Raw genomic sequence first — 21,998 nt, 5'->3', positions numbered from 1 at the left:
TCCCATTCATAAATACCATTCATTAAAATCAAACAAATGCACCAAAAAGTCTAATAGTGAGACATGCAAAGTCCATATTGTGATGATTATTATTTTGATTTGATTTATTCATTGTTGTTTTTTTCATCACATTGAGGACATTATCAACAACAATGGAGAGCGGTCTCTTTTCTATCAATCCCATATTTCTTTCATCCTAAAAGTTGCTGTGTTTTCAATGGCATCAGCACTTTCTAAACCAAATTTGACAAACTACATATGGCTTAAAATCACGAAGCTCCACAATACAAAATGTTTCAATTAGATAAGGATACTAGTACCACAGCAGAAAGTGTTTTTATTTGTAATAGCAATGAATATACAGCTAATTCATTTTTCCATTGCTCCCCTTTTATGTCTTTTCTCCTTTCCTTACTCTAATATAGACTCTGACCTAGAGCCTTTTACCACCTATGAGTATAGAGTGAGGGGCTGGAACAGCTTCGGTCGGGGCTCCAGCAACATTACAACAGTGGCAACCAGTGAAGAAAAGCCGTGGGGAGTGGCACCGCCCCGCTGGAGCCGTCTAGGTGCACGAGATGACATCATCCAGTTGCAATGGCAAGCTCCCGCCAGACCTAATGGTTTGTATACGTGTGTGTGCATACCTACTTTGCACGTGTTATGATAGTAATTAAAATGAAGTGATAAAAAGTCTTCTTTGTAGATGTGGGTCAGTTTAATTAACTCGTGTAAAGGTGAATTCAGGATCAGTGTGGATTCAGAATCAAATATTGAGAAAAACTGTAACAGTAATTATCGAGTTTAACTTTTTTTTTCCCATTTACCAGGGGATATCACTCACTATGTTATACTGCGTGATGGACAAGAGCGTTACCGTGGTGATGAAAACAGTTTCACTGATGTTGGTGGCATCAGGCCTTTTCAGGAATACATTTACCAGCTGAGAGTCTGTAACCGCGCTGGTTGTACTGACAGTTTACAGGTAAGACTGCAGGTCTTGCTTTGGTGTCAGTGCTGTTTTATGTTGTTCAGTTAAAGAAATCTTATGTGACTGACCTCATTCCACACAAAGGCATTACCAAGGCTGCATCAGTACTAAGGTCTGGACTGGCCTGCTTATTTACAATCTGCAGCAGCTATATGGATACCAAATACGGGGCTGGTACTAAGACACAACACTTGCAGTGTTCCATTGATATATTCTAGTAATTTAGTACAAAAGGACAGTGCAATATTACTAGTTGTACTTACAATTGGAAAGAGGATATCTGTTATGTTGATTCCCACTGTGTGCTGTTTGATTATCTCTATCCTGCCAGCCGTCTATGTTCAACACACTCTCTTTTTGCACACTAATACACACATACTTTCCAAAACCGTACTCTATTGTAGCACCCCATTTCAAAATGACATTATTCCACTGTATGATTATCTAATGGCTCCTCTAAAGATGGCTTGGGCTTGACTGAACTAAGCACCACTTTACTTTGTAGCTTAGTTCACTTCTTTAATTTAGCCTGAACACTTAAAGGAAAAGAAAGATGTGTGAAAAATTGTGTTGGTGTATGCATGTGTGTGTGAAAGAGAGAGAGAAATCAGAGAGAACATTGCTCCCTCATGTAATTACTATTTGGATCATGCACATGTGGGTGTATTGTTCATTTTAATGTGTTTGTTGACAGTTTTTCATCAGGTAAAAAATGTGATTCTTTGCCATTTGGACAGGCTGATCAAGAAATGTACAATAATAGTTGCAATGTCTCTTAGACACTTGTCTTAACACAAGTGCGCAAAGACCCCTTTATCTTTTGTCTCAAGGAGAAATTGCCTGGATATGCATCCACCCGACTTCACATTGGGTAAATTTACAACAGCAACCTTGCAGCACTGGTCTTCTGCAGTTGGTCGCTCATCTGATCCATTGTTTGGCCAGTGGCCTTTCAGCTAAATGCCCTTTTACCCTCTCGTAAAAGCCACCTCAGATGCTGATTTCTAAGCGTTGTTTACTTCATAATTCAGGTGCGCAGTTGTTCTACCAAGTGATATTTTACAAATTCTAAATCTGTCTGACCTTTGTTGTTAAGAAATTACAGTGTGTGATGTTTCCACGCTGTGTGAACTCTGTTCTGTTCCTGTGCTGGAACAAGTTGTTATTTAGCCTTGTTTCCACTTTCCCCCTGTATGCGAGGCTCTGGATTTGCTGAGCCTACCTGATGTTTGTGATAACGCCCATAATACCTTCACACAGAACTCCCCCTGCTATCTCTCTGGCTGTAGCTGAGCTGATATCACCACAACAATTAATTTCTCCGGCTTAGTGGTGATGAAAGCTCATGTTGAAAACTGTCTTTCTGGCTTTTTTTTTTAAAGCTAATTTAACATCTCATTATTTTTGATGAGTGCATTCTTACGTAAAGAGGAAGCCTATAGCTCTGTCATTGGAGGTATGGATTGAGAAGAGAGAAAATGTTTTTGTAGGTTTTCCACTGTGTGGAAATCGGGATTCTGTTACTATTGTAAGCATTTCTGACCTTCTGCAAACACATTAATACAGATAAGCAATAGCACACGTTGATTTGCGAATATTATAGAATTTCCATTCATCTTGTTAAAAGCAAACAACCTTTGCATTACTCCTGCTGGCTCCTGTACCTTCAAAAACTGAACATCTGTTGGCATACTTATGATTAGCCCAACACTTGTGAATAGCCAGTAAACATTCATGGTTACTGATTCGTTGTATTTTTTAAAACGGTTTATCCGGTCTGTTTTAAAGCTACTAAAGAAAGACATTGATGACAGAATATCAGTTTATCCAACTAAGGTATTTCCTGGGAAATCAAACAGCTTGTTAACAGTCCAGCACAAACCCAGAAGCTCATTTATGAGTGTTATCATTATATTGTAATAATGTTTCTGGATATACTGAACAAAAGCTGAGTATTATCCTAAACTTTGCTGTCGTTCCTAAACAAAAAACAGGATTTGAAGATTTGGTGATGGTTAATTGCTGATTTTAGCTACCCTGTTGTTGGGCAACAGACAGACATGATGCATTGTATTTGTTGATTGTTTTTGATTTATTTGGTGTCTCTGATGCATGATTGTTTGCTTTACATGGTCTTGGATTCTAGTTAGTGTAGTATTCAGTTAACTTAGCATGGTGGTTGTTTGGTTTACGTGGTGGGTTAGGCAGAATGTTGGTTAGCTAAACATGGTAGCATAAGCTTTATTGTTGGTTTGTTACTTTGTGGGTTCACTAACATGTCCTTGAAATGTTAGTGACTGGTTTTGTGGCTAGTACACTGGCAAGCAGGCTGATGACGTTGCAGACAACAGCAAATTTAACTTGCCACAATGGGTTTTGTTGATTGAAGTTGCACAGATGGAATAAATTGCGATTTTTCAGAAAGGGAGCCGTTTTCCAGTGAGACTGCAGAGAGTACAAAGGTTTACTGTTTCCTTCGGTAGCAAGTCATTCCTCCAATTGTACACATTGTGTTCTGTGGATGTGGACAGTTCTGATGGCGCTGGATTCAGCCAAGCAGGAACACGGTGTTCCAATGATTTCACTCTAGAAACAACAACTCAAGAACATTTACGTTGGCTATGTAAGATCGAAATGACACATCAGAAGACATAAGTAATTAAAGAGAGTAACGATGTTGCACCACCTCTATAAGTTACGCACAGCCCCTCTCTCAGTTTGGAGACACAGTGGATCGCACTCCTATGTGATGCTACAGCTGTTTAATTAAGTCAAAGACAAGAAGGCGGCATTTTACATTTGTTTGTTCAGCACAAGACATTGTCTGAAAGCAGATTTCAATAGTTTTATGCAAGCTGGTACTGCTGTGATAATGAAACAGATGGTGCTGAGCTTTGATAGGGTGTTATTTGGATGTGAGGAGGCAAAGCTCAACTCTTACCCAGTTTAAACCCTTGGTGCAGGTACAGAGCAATACCACAACACACTATTTCGCCTTATCTGTAGTGTGGGCCCAACAAATGGAAACGCAGATTGTTGAGATGACGCTCACTCGATGCCCACCCTAATGCTGGGTGGCATATAAAGCCGTCTAAGAGTATGTTAATTCTTTATTTTATCAGGTATGCTCAGTTGAGAACAATTTCTCATTTACAATGATGACCTGCCAAGAAGCCCCAGCAGGAAGAAAGATAACAAATAAACAAGTACATATACAAAAAAATTACACACAAGTGTTTAAACGGAGATTAAAAACACCCTAAATTAATGCTAAAAATTCAGTGAAGACATTCAGCATGTGCAGTGGTCAACAAGAGTCTGCTGCATAGAGTGTTATGAAATCACTGGATCTCAGGTAATAGTTGTTATGGGAGGAGTGAAGGTGGCTGGACGGCAGGACTAGAGAATGATTGCATAGCATGATACTCGAGGTCTCATGATAGGTCAAAATATCATTTGTCATGAACAGTGGCCTTTTATAGAAGTGCTCGCCCAACTTTTGACATACTTAATGCACATCCTTGCTGGAAACTTTATCCGTTTAACTGGGAACTCTGTATACATTCACATACCTTTACACCACAAACTCAATCTCTGTCTTCATGTTCTCTCTGCCTGCTTTCCTGTCTCACACACAAACATACATATGTTCACACGAACAAACACACACACACTCGCAACAGAGAGTGGGAAAGGAGTGAGTGGGATTAGTTTGTACACCGGTGAAAATTGGCCAAACAGTCCCAATTATGGGGTAACTTGGGCTAACCTAATACACCACTGCAATTACCTGGCATCAGCCCCCTCACGTACACACACAGAGGCACGGACAAACAAACAGAGGCACACACAAGCGCACACCTGCCGTGACAACAGAAGGTGCTGATCTAATACGGTTGGTCACTTAGGGAGGGAGGAAGAGCGATTGGTCCTCCTCTGTCTTTGAATCCTTTTGTCCTGTTCTCTCCGCTATTTGTCTCCTGTCATTCCTCAGATCTCAACACTGCAGTCTCCAGTTTCGCCCAACTGTTGTCTCTTCTGTAACCTCTCTCATCCTCATTTCTTCTCGCCATCCAAGCACCAGTTTTGTGTGTCCTGTCATCTGGAGTGCAACATTTCCTTTCCTCTCTTTTCTGTATGTCTCAGACAATCTTATTTTCTTCTGGCGCTCTGAGTTTCTATTCTTTGGTATTCCTTTGGTTGAATAAAGAGTATCCTAGTGAGGCGTGCTTTCATACATAGTATATAACTTTCTGTCACACATCAAATATCAGTACTATATTTCCTGAGCTGTTAACGATGTCCACCATGTCATGTTTTCCAGTAAAGTATAAGTTGCACAAATCAATTATTTTACATCAAACCAGGTTAAAAAGATGAAACTAGTGACTTTGTTGCAGTTCAAACGGATTCCCTCGTTCCTACCAACATTTAACTGCAATCTAACTGCATCCTTGTCCTGCTCAACTCTGAGTGCTAATCGCTGTGAGTCAAAGTTGTCCATCAAAGCAAAGGTGTGTGAACATTAAGTTAAGTTCACTCTATTCTGAGTGCACCTATATACAGTAGGTGGTTATTTGGCTTTTATTTTCTTTACATTTGAGCAACATCTTGACAGACATTTGAGTTGACAGCACACTGAGGCAGTCACTGATTGATGCTACACCTCCCCTGCATCTTCCTTACCGTCTTCCTCCTTTGCTGTTTCCTCTCTTCTACGCTTTTGTGTTTGCGTGTGTATACCTGCATGCACCTGTGTGTGTTTATCTGTGTGCACGTGCTTGTGTGTCTCTTTAGTTGTAGTAGCAGTGCTCTAATTGCATAGCACTGTGTGGGACAGGTGGTGGAAGTGCTAGTGACAGTCTATTAAGGCAGGATATCCCTGTTGCCATTAGCAGCAGATTGCCCTGTGATTCTGTGGTCTCCACATTCACCCAGCGTTCACAGGGGCCCGCAGATGTGACATTAGGAATTTACAATAAGATGGTCACTCTTATCACTGTACTAAGAAGCTGTAATTTTTTTTTTTTTGCATGGGCTGAACTTATTGAGGGATTGTTTGTTTTGTCCTGTTTTCCCCATTTTATAGCAGTGATGTTTAGTATTTTTGTTGATTGAAAACTTCAGATACATCAGAAGTGCTTCGTCCCACTTGCAGTACTGGGACACAAATTATCAAAGAGTTTAGTGAATTAATAAAGAAAGTATGGGAGTGGTGAAAATCTTAAACTGAAAACAAGTAACTGTTCATTTCTAGTATTCTGCTCTTGAGAAAAATATTTCTCAAGAGATTTTAGAAAATGAATTATGTCCACTTTACTAAAAATTCATTCTCTGGTTCAGTGAGTTCAAGGAATAAATTGTATTACTCTATTTTTAAACTTTTTATGTCATTCAGACTGATTAAATTAGTAGATTTTCCCTACATAAATCATATTCATTCAGTTTTACAGCCACTGTATTAGCATACTGTTGTCTGCAGTAGGGGTGCAATTATGGATTTTCATTGTTGATTTTTCTCCCCATTATTTTCTCAATTAATCAAATGGTTGTTTGGTCTATAAAATGCTAGAAAATGTTGAAAAATCTTGATCAGTTTTTGCCAAAGCCCAAGGTCACATATTCTTTATGCCTTGCTTTTTTCACTATCCAAAGATATTCAGTTTACTGTCATAAATCAATAAAGAAAACTGAAAATGATTCTATTTAAGCAGCGGTATCGGAAAAGTTTGACATTTTTCGTGAAAAATCGCTCAAACTGATTAAATGATTGTTAAAATGCTGCCCATTAGTAGTTGGCAAAAAATGATCTGACTGTTCGTTGCAGGTCTGGTCTACAGACATTACTGTATAATCACGTCTGACTTGTTAAAGTATAGTAGAACTACATGGATACATGGACACAAATGTAGTTTTTTTTATAGTGTAAGACATGGAAAGCTTTTAATTTTGTTTAATTTGCAACATAAAAATGTGTCCCTTAAGCAAAAAAAAAGAGATGTGTATATTTCTGTTTTTTGAATTAGCGTTTCTTTGTTTGTTTGTTTGTTTGTTTGTTTGTTTGTTTGTTTGTTTTGTTTTTGGAGAGTGGGAAACATTAAATCTACAGTAGATGTCTTACTTTGTTGCCAACAAGACCTTTGTGACCTTAAAAAGCAGAATCCTTAATTTGGATGCATTTTTTATTAGGTTATGATCATATTAATTAGATTAATATATTAACAAAGCAGAAATCCAAATATTTTATGCACCTTTTACCATCTATAAAACACCAGATATCTGTTCTATTTAATATTTTGTGTGCGTTTATTATGTTTGCATCTGTGCATGTGTGTTTCTGTGCCTCTGTGTGTGTTCATGTCCATGTGCCTGTTTAGGTGGTGGCAGTGACGGTCCGAGGAGTCCCAGAGGACGTGAAGCCTCCAGTGGTAACAGCGGTAAGCTCCTCCTCCCTCCATGTGAGCTGGTCTGAGCCTACTCGTCCCAATGGAGTCATACAGCGGTACCACCTGAACCAGACTGGTGTCGGAACCATATTTACTCAAGCTGATGGACCCAGAAATTACACCCTGACTGGTAAAATACATGTTGCATCTTTCCGTCACTACCGGTATATGTTGTCTTTTTCTCCTTCAGCTCTTTCTCCTGTTTCTTCCACTCTACTCTCCTTTTTTGATTTTCTCTTTTCCTTGTCTGCAATGTTATCACTCTTCTTGTCCTTTCAGTCTCTCCTCAGTTGTACAGTTTCTCTTTTTATTTACCCTCCCCTGTGTTTCTTTCCCTTTGCTTTCATTTATTTCTCCTCTCCTCATGTCTAATTTGTTTGACTCGCTTCTTCTTTTTACCTCTTCTCCCCTTTCTTCTCTTCACCCCTTTCTTCTCTTCACCTGCTTACATCTCCCTCCTCATCCTCTCTGCTTTCCTGTTCTCTCCTTTCCTCCTCCTTCTTCTTGCCTCCTTTGTCATATGCTTATTCATGTATACTGGTTTGTGGACGTGATCTAATGACTGAATACACCTGATTTTCACTGTTTGCTCCTTGCCCCTGCCCCTAAACACACTCATGGTCACACACAGATGAAACAACAGAGTAGAAAGATGTTCACATAACTTACCTACTTGAGAAAAAAAAAACCTTAATTCACAAACACTTTGAGCTCAAATAAAATACTAAAAGTAAACCAGCTACACAACAGTTGTGTCGGCTTGTCTTAATAATGTAGATTTGCACACGAGCACGGTGGTGTCAGGGCTGGGTGATTTGTGAGTCTTGTTTTATCTACCCTGAGGAGGAGCAGTGTTTCTGGCCCTTTGCCATCAGTCACAACACAGACACACTTACTCATGCAGACACAAACATCTGCATGAAGCACTGTAAAGCAAGCGTTCATTGTCTGTAGTAAAAAGGAATGTATTAGAAAAGAGGAAAACTCAAATGGAATATTAAGGCTGTAGACATACTTGCATCTCTTGCGAGTGAAACTGCTTAATCTAAAATTGTTGACTGCTTTAAAGCTGATCTGATTACCCCCTTTTAAATTTTTACACACACAAATCAAGCGATGACATCTTTGGAAGCAGAAATTCAGTGGCATTTTTGCTTCACAGCTCTGCTCTCTGCTCTGGCTTGGACTCAGACCAGACATCAGCTTTGCCAGTAGCCAATAGACTATTCCCATGGTGCCTGTGGTTGGCTTGTATGGTCAGGAGTTGTGTGCATGTGTGCTTGTATGTGTAGGCACAAGGCAAAGCAAACAATGCCAAATAGAGATGGTAATGTGCTGTAATACTGTACCAGCCCCATGTGCCAGTGTAAGCAACCAGCATGTGTGTGTGAAATTCCCCTGTCCCCCAGTGAGACACTGGAAAACCATGCATATTCAGCCAAAACCACTACTGGGGCATCTACACTCTTCCCCTTTATCACTCCCTCTCTTTTTTAAAAAAAATCTCTGCTCTTTTAAGCCCTCTTTTCATAGCACATGCATGTCATAGTAATATTTTACAGTGATTGAGTGTTTTACATTAGACACACTTAAGCCTAATGTTTCACAGTAACAGCAGATCTAAAATTAAATTAACTTTTTAAAGTCTATACAGATTGATTTTTTTGAAAAAGGCCTACAACATATGAATAAATAGAAAATATTTGCACATTTTTAAAATTGGTTTTATGTGTATGTTCATAGTTCAGTTGGATTTCTATGTTTTATCTGTATATTCATCAGAACACACATATTGAATAAGAGTTTTTTATGTTTGTTTTCATTCTGTCTTTTACAGCATAATCCTCTGGCAATCATATAGAGACATACTTATTTATTTTTTTATTCTACCAAATGCACAAACTGAAAAACAAAAAAGAATTGAAATGGCGAGATCAAAGTAGGCAGAACATGAGAGGTAGAAAATCTCTTCAGTGGCAAAAATATTGAAAGAAATAAGATGGAAAAAATTACACAAACTGAGGGAGTGAAAGGTCCACAGAATGACACATTTTAAAACAGAGTGAAGGAGAAACAGAGGAAAGAGTAGGACAGATAAAAAGATGGATGGATGAATCGAAGTGTTTTCAGTGAAATATGAACAGAAATAATTGCTGCGCTATTCCCTCATCCTTAATGTTTAATACGCCATTATTCATCTTCTCTGCATCTTTCCGACGGTTCTTACCACAGTCAGAGTCAGACGCTCAAAGAGCTCTCTCTCATACACACACAGACACACACACACTGAAACCACAGAAACTGGAGAAATCTGCTTTTTTTAGAAACAAAAATGTCGATTTGAGATTGAATCATCCTTGCGGTGCTTTCCCTTATTTGATCTGATAAATGTCTCTGGTCTTCAAGTGTGCATTTATCAGAAAAGTTCGTATGAAAGGACAGAATGCTAATAATTATTAGAAAATAACAGTAAACCAGTACTTTTAACTGGGATTACCTGTTGCTTTATGATGAAGAACATAACAATTAGAGTTGAATCCAAGCAAAATTTCACATTTACAGAAAGATGGAAACATAGAAAATAAGGACTTCTGTAAAGCTATTTTAGCTTTCTCTTTTTTTTGCTGGTTGAATTTGATGTATATATAAATATATATGTTAATTCTCAAATGCAATACCACAAAAAACAATCCATCTGAAACATAGCCTACACATAAGTGATATTTTGTCATAGATGTGCCTCATCAGTTACCCAAGGAAAAGTGGGGCTTCAATAAGCACTTAATCATTCCTCTGTAGCTCTAAAAATAACATTTAAATTAACAATTAGAAATCAGCTTCAGACCCATTTGCAATGCTATAATGATGAAAATGAAAGAAAGTTGCAGCAGCATCTGTAATAGCAGAATCCAAAAATATCCAAACAAATTTGTGGCTTCTGCCGTTTCTTGTTTAGCAATAATTTGCCTTAGGAAAAGCAAGAAATAGACTCTTATTAATTGCATTTTTAGCAGTTCTGAAACATGACACTTCACAGAAAGAATTAAGCACTACTGTACAAAGACACCCCATGTGAATCGATATTAAGTATTGCTATCATTAGCTCACAATGAATTATTGCCTGCAATTATATAGATTATGGCATTAATCATGTGTTTAATTGGTCTTTTGTAGGCTCGTTATTAATTCAGAACAGCAGGGAAGAGAGTATGTTCTTTTATTTATTAATGCGCTTCCTCCATAGTGCACGCCTGATCTCACTGGTTCATGCTATAGGTAGAAGCATGTAGATATGAGAAAAGCAGGAGAGGAGATCGACAGGAGCCTCGTTCTCATGTATCAATTCTAAGAGCGTCTTCTATCAGAAGTGTCATTGTTACAGTGTGTACAACGGGTTTTACATCAGGTTAGTTAAAAGCAACACCTTTTAAGCTTCTCATTAATTTTGCTTCTAACTTTAAAGCACAATTAAAACAGTTGTTTCATAAAATATTAGTAATCAGTAGTAAGAAAGAATGTTCTCTCAGATACTGTTGAGCCACATGTTGCCCAGATGCCCCATGACTCAATCCAGTCTGAAGTCTTCTGTTTGTGTCGTAAGTCTGCCCTCCTTCTGCTGTCTTACATAAGAAAGGGACAAATATGTGCAGTCAGAGGACTACTCAGGACTAAACACAAGAAGATCTTTTTTTTTCCTCACAATCACCACATATAAACTGAAGCACACTGGTCAAAATGTAATCAAACAGAATGAGTGCACTTTGCGCTATTTACTTTAATTAATGTAACAAAGCTCCACTATTAGTTAAAAACAAATGGTAATGTGTCATATACTTGAATTAGTGAATTTCTTTCAAAATTATACTTTTCAAAAATTACAATACACTACCCACACACACACACACACACACACACACACACACACACACACACACACACACACACACACACACACACACACACACACACACACACACACACACAAATAAAGCTACTTATAGAAGTTTTTCACCTTTACATCACAAAGATGCAGGTATAAAATGTATAGGATTTTCCAAGGTGACACACTCTTACCTCTTTTGTTTGCTCAACTTTCTGGACTCATCTTCAACCCTAAGATTTGTTCCATTTGTGCACCTAAAGTCTGCACGTGTTTGTTTAACTGTACATGTGCACGTCTGTGTGAATGCTTTTCCCTGTACAGTACGTTTTACCTGCATGTGTGGGTTTACTTGCTTTGGGGATCTGTGTGTGTGTGTGTCTGTGTGTGTCTGTGTGTGTCTGTGTATGTGTGTGAACCTGATCTCATTGTTCCATCCCAGACGGTCTCTGCATTAGGGAGCCACAGACAGGAAGTCAAACTCTTAATTATTTAGGAGAGGTGTTATCAAAGCTCTCTGCTCTCTCTCTCCTCCCTCTCTCACTGTTTTTTTCTTTTATTTTTTTGCTTGTTCTTGATGCATCATCTGTTCCACATGCAAATAAAGCAAATTTTGTTTTCCTTTCTATCTCTTAGGGTTTTTTTTTCCCCCTGCCTGGTGCTTTTTATTTTACCGCCTCTCTCTTTCCATTTGTCTTTCTCGCTTCTTTTATTTTCCTGCCTGGATTTTCCACTTTCTCTCCATCTTCTCTTTCACTTCTTAGTGTCTCTCTCTGTCTCCCTCGCTCTCTGTATCAGGTGGCAGACGTGGTATTGTGGCCTGTACCCATCATCCTATCATATTCTCTAATGCAAACAGGGAATGGCAACCTGTCAATAAAATGCCATTTTAAATCAGTTATGTTTACTACAACACACACATACTTAAGAGAAATCCACAACAACAGACTCACATCCCGCCACTTGTTTGTTCTCATGTTGATGCGCAGTCTCTCTCTTTGACGTTTTTTGCTTGAATATAAGCACCGACTCTCTACTCTGTCTTACTGCCAAAGTCTCTCTGTCCCTGCTTCTCTGTGTGTCGTACACAAACACACACTGGTCTCCACTGTGTCCAGCTCTGACGTTACAGCCTCGCTCTGTGTTAGTGAGCCCCTGGCTGCTCGCATCAAAAACCCCTCCACCCGTTTTTTTCACTTCCCGGTGATCACTGTTAAGATGATTGAAGCTTCCTCTGTCTTTCCATTATCAAGCACATAAGCACACGAGTGTATGCACGGGTACGCACACACATACAGGTATGGACACACACACTTTCTGTGCGCACACATACACCGTGGGCTACGTGGTGTCAGTTCTCCAGCAGACCAACACTGCCCTCTTCAGGCTGAGTGTGAAAGGAAATATGAAACGTACTCAGAAACATGAAAAGTGTTTGTGTGTATTTTTGCATGTATCTGCGTCTAGTCATCTATTGAATCTGATGTATTAGTTGTGTTTGTTTTAGTTACATTTTTTAGAAGCATCAGTGGAAGAAGAATCAGGTGTTCTTTGGCCTCATGGTTCTTTTCATTCCAGGGCGCACCTGATAAATCAGTTTTCACAAGCGCGTCCTGCAGTTATGCCACACTGCTTCCTGACATGAGTATAAGCTGCAGTTAATCGGCAAAACTTCAAAGCATTTTGGTTGTTTTATTGTTGTACACAGCTCTCAACTAGTTTTTTTTTTTTTAATTTTCACCAGCTCTGAAATCATTGTCACAAGTCTTTTTTGCAACTTAAAGTTCAATACGTGTTACGTGTTAAATCTTGTAACACAGTTGTCCGTGTAAAGAGAATTTTAGTGAAGGGTTACTGCTTTATTCAGTGTTGCAAAGAATGACATCACTTGCAGTGCAGATGTCATTTACTATGGTAGAGTGCACACATGCATATACACACGCTTAGTTGCACAGTTAAATAGTGTAACAGCGCCGCACGCTTCAACCCTAGTACTTTCGTATGGCTGGCAGATTTCCTTTATTTAACCCAAACACAGGGCAACATTGTGAGAACATTTGCACACACATAAACACACACACACACATACACAGAGACACATTGATCAGAGGTTGGGTTAAGCGTGGCAGGCTGCAAGGCATGTTAAGCAGCTGAAGCAGTAGAAAGAGACGTGAGGATGATGTGGGGATGTGGGGAAGCGATCCGCTGTGTAGTCTGTGTGCGCGTGTGTGTGTGTGTGTGTGTGTGTGTGTGTGTGTGTGTGTGTGTGTGTGTGTGTGTGTGTGCATGTGTGTGTGTTTGTGTGGTCAACACAGGGTGAGTATCGAAATGCATGCAGCAACTGAGTCTGTTAGGCTCCAAATATACACAGCAGGATACAATAGTAGAGCATTTCTATGAAGATAACGTTTATTTTACAAGACTTTTTTTCTTACAAAATTGTGTGATATATTTGTAATTTATTTGCTTTTTTATTTGATATTAAAGTCTATCTATTCGGAGTCCCCCCAACTGTGACATTCAGAAATTGTACTGAAGAATTTATCACCTTTACATTGAAAAATGTTTCATTCTGTTAAGCAGATGTATCTTTGAGGCAAAATTGAAATAATATGAAAATTTTAAATAGAAAAAGAGAGCAAAGTTCATTAATAAATGTTTATGAATATTAAAACATATTTTTCTATTTTATAAGAAATCATTAATAAGTGTAAAACATTTATTGCTTCACCTAAAATAGATTTAAGGCAGAAATAAAGAATTCAACACACTAGATTATGCAGTCATCTGTTTAAAATAAAGTCGTTTTAGTTCTTTCGTTTTCCTTTGAATTTGATTTGCAAGCTTTTGTACGCTGTCAGCTAAGTGAATGACCATAAAGCATCCAGTCAAACCACATGGCAGCCCTAAGGATTTGCATTCATCCTCATACATCTACCATACATCTTGAATCAGGTGGGAAATATGTCTGAACAAGAAAAAAAAAGCTTTCCAGTAACCAGAGACAGTGACTTTGTTTAGGTACATGTAGGATTTTTAGCAGCTTTCAGTATTTAGATCTAATTCTTAAAGCTGATTTCCAGTGGTTTCAGTTAAAGGACCACTCAGTCTCTATGTGATTTCCTTTAGACTGCATAGTGGGTGCCTATAAATAAATCATGTCTGGACACTGTAGCCTAAACGCATACAGAGGTATCATAATTATCATAGATCAAAAGCTGATGACATTACAGCGTTGGACCGGTCCTATCCCATGTCAGTTCCGCGGCTGCCCATCTTTACGTTGTTTCATTATTGAGTTATGGCATGCATAATTTAACACCGACAGATATGGATCCATCCGTTGAGAGAGTGTGGAAAGAACAGAGGGAGGGAGAGTGAAACAGAGAGAGAGAGAAAAAAAAGATAGTGATATGGGCCACGCAAGCTTTGGTCTCTCTTTTACTTTTCCCCCTGTTTTTCACTTTGCTATTTCTTTTTGTCTTTATGTGCATCAATCTGTCCATTTCATTTTGAGGAAAAACTTCTATGTGTACTTTATTGTGATGGGAATCAAAAAGAATGATCATAGGAAATATGTGTGAATCATTCTGCATATGTCTATAAGTGTAAGATCAATCCTTTGAGGTTTTTTTAAGCATCTTTTCTTTCATGTTTGTGTTGCAGGTTTACAGCCATACACAGACTACAGTTTTGTGCTGGTGGCCTGTACAGCTGTTGGATGTGGAGCCAGTTTACCGTCCACAGGGCGAACCCTGCAAGCCTCGCCTGCTGGTATGCACACACATGCACGCACACACACACACATGGAATATTTTGGAGATTTTGAAGAATCTTCATACCATCATTTAACATTTTTTGATTTCATAAAAAAATGAAAAATAATGTTTATTGAAGTATTATTTTTCCTGCATAGATTATTACAAGAATTTACAGCACACCTCAAACAAGCACAGAAGGATCATACATTTACAAATGATTTGCTTTACGTACGTTTACAGGGACATGTGTGTTACATTGCTCTAAATGTGACGCTTATTGTTATTCGTGTATTTATTTTAATCAGAATTGAAATTTGATCATTTTTTTTAAAATCTTTTGTTTTGCAAATATTTTTGTTACAATTTATTGGCCTCCATTTTTTAACATTTTAGATATTTTTCCTCCTTTTCCTCTTTGCTCTTCTCACTTCTTTTTCTCCTCCCACTGCTCCCTTTTTTTAATCCTCCCCCTCATATTCCCTTGTTTTCTCTCTTTGCTGCATCGCGCTACCCTTCACATTCCTCTCTCTCTCTTCTTCTTCATTGTTGAGTACAGGGGAACGGGACCTTATGTCGTTGCCTGACTGAAATTAAGCATTGCAATTTTTATCTATTAAGAACTTTAATTTAGATTTTTCCTGTCTTGATTCATGTTTAATTAGTCTTCCTCTTCACCATCTCACCTTCTGCCTTGTCTTTCTGTGTTGATCTTTTCACAACTGATTTAATTTCTTCAATCTTTTCTACTCCTCTTTTTATCTATTGCATCTATCATCATTTTTTTACATTTAAATATTGCGTTTTTGTTGTCTGTGCATTTTTAAAGCCATTTATTTACCTTACGTAACCCAATACCTGTGACATCTTTTGTTTTAGTACACATCTAATCTCCTTTTTTTAAGCTCCTCTTTCCCACCACTGAACATATCCTTGCGTCTCAGTGTACACTACAAAATGTTGTGTCATCTTAGATACATTTGTTATTGTAATTAGAATTAATATATATTCTACTGCAGGTTCATGTGTATATGCTGGTTAACAAATTCAGTTTTAAACTTTTTCTGTGTCATTTTCCTGTCATGATCTCCTGAGGAAAGTCTTACATCTTTTCCGTCATACTAAGGATACAGCCTTACCTTAATAATTACATAATCATGTCACATTTTTTAAGTTTCCAGTTAACCAGACAGTTTCAACTTGTCAGCAGTTATTGAATAAACAAGCTATTATTTTTTGCTGATACACACTTTGGTTCCAGGAAGATTTCTCTCAAACAATCCTGTTTGTGTATGCAAAGTGATGCTCTACACTTTCCTTGCAGCACTCTGAGCGGTTTGTTTGAAATACCCAGAAGAAGAGCTGCTAATTAATTATAGATGTTAATTAATTAAAGTAGAACATTCTCAATTTCTCCTTTTTTTCCTGTCTATTCTCCTCCAGGTGTATGGTCAACGCCCAGACACCTAATAATAAACACATCTGCGGTGGAGCTGTACTGGGATCAGCCATCCCAACCTAATGGACACATCTCCCAGTACAGACTGAACAGAGACGGTCACACTATTTTTACCGGAGACCAACGTGACCGGAATTACACCGACACTGGACTCCTGCCAAACCGCAGGTGGAGAGAATGCACTCGCACACATTTGCACAAGCGTGACTGCAAACATGTGCTAAAGTGTGTAAACATGTAGAAGTAAAAAAAACAACAACACATGACTTGTAGCTTCATAAATAGTCTTAAGTTGAATGCCTCTTTTTTCCCATCCGAGTGTGTATGTTTTGGTGCGCTTATATTGGGGTCACCCTGTTTTTAAAGCATTTCTGCCACTATCCCACCCATGTCTCTCTCTGGACTCCACTCTGTATATGTCTGTTTGTGTCATTTAATGAGCAAATATTTGACATACCAATGACAGGCGCAAACATTGCCACGCACACAAATTAAAATCACGAATCAGATCTGGCTTTTGCTTACAGACAGCAGTGGAGCGTAGATTTTATTTATCTGTTTATTTTCATTTAACCTTTATTAATTCGTTTTTTCTTTGTTGTCGTTTTTTTTTTCCAAAATGGATTTTCTGTTTTAATTATGGGAGAGTAAAATGATACCGTCTCTCCTCCCCTCTCTGTCTTTCCCGTCTCTCCTCTGCCTTCTCTCTCCTGAGACAATTTCTCTTTACCCCAAATAGAATTCTTGGGATAACACCCTGCAGTACTCCAATCTCCTCTGTGTGTGAGTGAAAGAGAAAGAGAAAGGAAGGAAGGAAGAAGATAGGACTGTATGTGTGTGTGACGTTTAATTTTCCCTAATTCCAGATAGTCTGCCAGAAGGCATTCCTGTCCCGACCCTTCGCTTCTCATCACTTGTCTCGCCTCCTATCCACTTCTCTTTCCTCTCACCCTCCTATCCTTTCCCTCTTACCTCATTCCCTTCCTCTTTCCCTTCTTTTCCCAATTTAGCCCTGCACCAAGAATTACACAGGGAGCACCGGCCCCATTATCCAGGCAGACTCGTGTGTGCGTGTGTGAGTGGGCGCCCTCGCATGCCTTTGTGTGTGTGCGTGTGTGAGTGCGTGAGACCGCTCAAAGTGGCCATTGATTATTTATGACAATGTTGATTAGCTGTCACTTTGCTTCGGCAGCCCAGGAAGTGTCTAAGATGACGAGAGAATTAACCTATTCCCTCTGGCTGGCCCCGCAGGACACACACACACACACACGCACACACACACACGCACACACACACACACACTCACAGCCAAACAGATGCAAATGCCTCACTCACCGATTACCTACCACACACGCACACAATTTTACTTTTGATATCCCAAGGCGGTGTTTACATTTAAGTAAATATCTTCCAGTGATGAAGTGTTTGGCTTCATTCTCCCACGGAAACTTTATGCCAATGATACAATTCTCCATCACACTCAGTCTCTTTACTCTCCCCCTCGTGATTTCTGTCCCTCTCTCTTTCTGTCTCTCCTTGACGTGTCTCAGTGAGATGCTTTTATTTATGTTTTTATACGTGTGTGTCTACATGTGTGTGTGTGTCTATTAGAGTAACATATGAGTAGTTTTAATACCTTTCCCTGAGTGCGTTCTAACCCAGTGCAGAGGCGCTAATGGCCTCCTGTTTAAAACGCTCTGCACAGGAACAATAACCCAACACCACCGCCTATTAATGCATGTGTGCTGGGGTTTATAGCAAATTAAAGGCTTTTAATGTTAAATGGTGGCCCACTTACACAGCTAATGTAGGCTTTAGCACCAACCAGCCACACGCTCTTAAAAGGGAAATCTATCTTATGATGTCATGAGCCAGAGAGGTGGAGAGTGTGTCGAGAGGCAGCGGGACAAATGAAAGCAAGAAAGGGAGAGAAAAAGGCATGTGACGGAGAAATATGAAGAAATGGACCTCAAGTGTGGTTACTCTATAAGCATGAACACACACAGACATGTGGGCACGTACTTTGAAATGCTGAAATGTAAATAATGATGGCATATACAGTCAGCGATATTTTCTTTTTGCGTCTTTTCAGAGATTGTCTTAGAGAAGGTTAAACATTAAAAACCCATGTATTGGTAATCACAGCTTTAAAGTTTATAATTCAAAGTGTTTAAAAGTTACTTTAATCATAAAACATTTCTGGTTTTAATAACTTTTTTCCACAATTTCCATGCCAAGTAAAGATGAGTCAAATAATGTATGTAATTACACACGTTTCGCTATGATTTGAATATGTAGTCCCAATATCTGACACTTCATTTTATTCAAACTTTATTCAGTTTTCCTGATCATCCTGGCATGGTAATCTTCATCAGCTTCTGCAACTCAGATTATTCTAAAGAGACGGTCATAGGATAGAAGCAGATAGGATAGAATATTGGCAACAACCCAGTTGCGTACGACCATGTAAACACCCGCAAAAACCCGAATATGCTCATATTCCGGTTTTTAAAAACCCGAATAAGACCCCTGGGTTACTCCTTTTCTAACCCGAATATCTCGTCATATAAACGCGCATCGGAATATCCTCATTGAAAGGAACATTCATTTGCGTTCTGCGCATGTTTCATCCGAAAGGAATCTTGGTCTTTAGAGTACAGGTAGCGTGGATAAGCACGACACAGCTCCGGCCGCATTTAATATTTCTTCTTCACGTTCTCTCCTTCTGTTAATTAAAACTGTGAGGCCCAATAGTGTGACACTGCTGCTGGGTCAACACGAGCACTAAAGCGCAAACAAAGGCGACTGCTATCGGCCCCGGACAGTTCATTTTCCACCACGTTGCTGCTGCTGCTGCTGTTGTTTTTGTCTTTGGGTACAGGAAGAAGAAACGGAAATGCCAATTTGCGTCATGACGTTGTCTGCGCGTCTCGGTTTGGATGGGAATATCCCAATTGATTACGCTCCATGTAAACAGGAGTATCTGTCTGTTCATCCATGTAAACAGGTTATTCTAAATGTTTCAGAAACCGGAATATTGACCTTAACCCGAATATTGACTGCATATAAACGTACTCAATGTAGAATTACAGCTGTGGACAAAGGTCAGATATTTTTTAGCGCGTACACACACACACACACCCAGAATGGACTACCAGCAGACCATGGGAAGATATTTGCTGAATTTGAAAAAAGTGTGTTCGAATAGAATTGCCTACTCTGCCTTTGCTAACACTATTTTGAGTGAAACTGCCCCTTTAACACTGACTGTCTTTATGTTCTCTTCTTCTCCTTTGATCCCTTGTTTCTCTGCAACCCTCCTCTGTTATCTCTTTGCTGCTTTCTCCACACCCCTCTTTACCCCTCTATCTGTTCAGGTATTTGTATGAGCTGGAGGCTACCACAGGAGGTGGGACTGGTGTGAGTGACAAATATGTTATACAAACACCAGTCTCATGCCCCACTGGGATCCCACCTCCCCACAATGTGACGGTGTCAGGCCCCTACTCCATCTCTCTTTCCTGGTCCCCTCCTGGTGAGTAGCAATCTAAATGAAAGTATGGATGGATGGATGAAAGGATGGATGGGCCAGGAGTCGTTTACTGTGGAGTGAATTCAGTCATTACCGTCAGAGAGATGTTACTGATAACAGACAATGGAAATAGTATTAAAAGAACAACAGACAGAGAGGGATCAGACCTAAACAAAAGCCTGTTGTAGTTTTCCATTCACCTTCTGGCCTCTCAAGACCTGGACACATACACAGGCATACATGAGCATACACTGGGGGCTGAGTTTCATGCTTATGGGGCAGTGATTGTCTGCCCTAACCCATCTATCATTGACTATTACTCTCTCATTAGGCTGATTTCCTATCTCAGAAACCGCTTAAAGGGCCAACTAGCAAAGACACTTCACTTTGTTGTGTGTGTGTGCATTCGTGTGTCTTTTCTCTCTGTATGTTTGTGTCTGTGTTTATGTATGCATCTTTATACATGTGTGTTTGAGTGTGAGCGCGTGTGTGTGCGTGCACATCATTGTGAGATATTTCCATAGGCAGGCCTATTCTATCGTCATTATGGGTTGATTTTAAAGGTGAGGAAATATCGGCTGGGTTCTCACGCTTGGTTAACTCTCTGAGCCCAGAGTCTGGAGTGTTTTCGTCTTGTGTGTGTGCGTATATATGTGTGTGCATGCCTGACTCTCTGACAGTGGGTCTGTCTGTGTGTACGTACGTGCACATGTGCTTGTGTCTTAATATGCATACACTGACTGCCAAAGCACTGACGTATGGCTATTAAAAAGACATTTAATCTAGGATCAATTCCTCCATCGTGGTCTTTGTGCCTGTCTGTGTGTGCATGAGAGAAACAGAGGGTCTTGCGTGTGTGGTTTTTGTTGTATGTAAGAGTACATGTGAGAACTGTAATTGGAGGCATCATCCATGTAAAATATAAGATGGTAGAACAGCTGATTGGTTGTAAATAATAGAACTTAAATATCACAGTGACGATTAAACCTCAAAGGCATTATCACCTCTGTGTGTGCTTACACATAAATATCCCGTGTGTGTGTGTGTGTGTGTGTGTGTGTGTGTGTGTGTGTGTGTGTGTGTGTGTGTGTGTGTGTGTGTGTGTGTGTGTGTGTGTGTGTGTGTGTGTGTGTGTGTGTGTGTGTGTGTGCATTATGTGAAGGTGTGTTAACGCAACCAAAGTGTGTTCGTATAAAAAGCTCCATGTGTTGAAGTCAGAGTTGTGTGTGTGTAGGTGCATGTGTGCATATGTGAGTTTGGGGGTGAATAATTGAAGTCTTTCATTTGTCTGGTAATCAGTTCGTTCTCAAGATATCCAGAGTTCATGAATGTTGAATAACCCATCACAATACAGTTGGCCTGAATTATGGAAAAACCTCCGGTGAGAATATTAACAAAGTCTAGGCTCGTGTGTGTATCTGTGTGAGTGTTGTCTCTATGTATACATTTGTGTGTTTTTGTCTGGTTGAGAAACCACAGTGCAAGGATTGTAGAGCAGAGATCAGAGCTTTATGTGTTTTCTATACAGAATAGGATAATAAATATTAAAATGCATACCATCTTTTAAAATATTGTATGTACAATACATGTAAGAATATTATATTTAACTGCCTGACAATACAGCCAAATTCCAAAATGCAAGTATTGTTCAAGCTTGACTATACCTAGAAATAATGCAGATCACTTCAAATTTTGAGATATTTTGCAATCTTGCATTCACAACATGTTTGAGATGTCTTTTCAGATTATTAGTGTCAGCGGCGTAGATGTTGATGCATGGATGTGATGTGGGGAGAGATGTTGTCTGGTGTAACAACACAAACCAAATTACAGTCTGATCACAGCCACAAGTGAATCAGAGAGAGAGCTAAGTGGTTGGGCCTTTTGTAGCCTGGGAGCAATGGGCCCAAGTGCAGAAAGCAGACAGGACCG

The 21,998-nt window shown here is 39.3% G+C and overlaps 1 protein-coding gene across 1 annotated transcript in view; it reads left to right on the top strand.

Annotated features, from left to right (window-relative positions):
- Window positions 1-21,998, top strand: part of ush2a (Usher syndrome 2A (autosomal recessive, mild)) — a 215,554-nt gene that overhangs the window by 159,896 nt on the left and 33,660 nt on the right. Inside the window, exons 65-70 of the mRNA XM_051939571.1 lie at window positions 426-623; window positions 831-985; window positions 7,369-7,567; window positions 14,984-15,091; window positions 16,519-16,702; window positions 19,912-20,069. Of these exons, the coding sequence (XP_051795531.1) occupies window positions 426-623; window positions 831-985; window positions 7,369-7,567; window positions 14,984-15,091; window positions 16,519-16,702; window positions 19,912-20,069 (1,002 nt within the window). The remainder of the gene's footprint in view (window positions 1-425; window positions 624-830; window positions 986-7,368; window positions 7,568-14,983; window positions 15,092-16,518; window positions 16,703-19,911; window positions 20,070-21,998) is intronic.

This window comes from Acanthochromis polyacanthus, chromosome 2, assembly GCF_021347895.1.
Source record: "Acanthochromis polyacanthus isolate Apoly-LR-REF ecotype Palm Island chromosome 2, KAUST_Apoly_ChrSc, whole genome shotgun sequence".
Classification (NCBI taxonomy): Eukaryota; Metazoa; Chordata; class Actinopteri; family Pomacentridae; genus Acanthochromis; species Acanthochromis polyacanthus.
The sequence above is the reverse complement of the archived record's forward strand: the minus strand, read 5'-3'. Positions and strand labels throughout refer to the sequence as shown.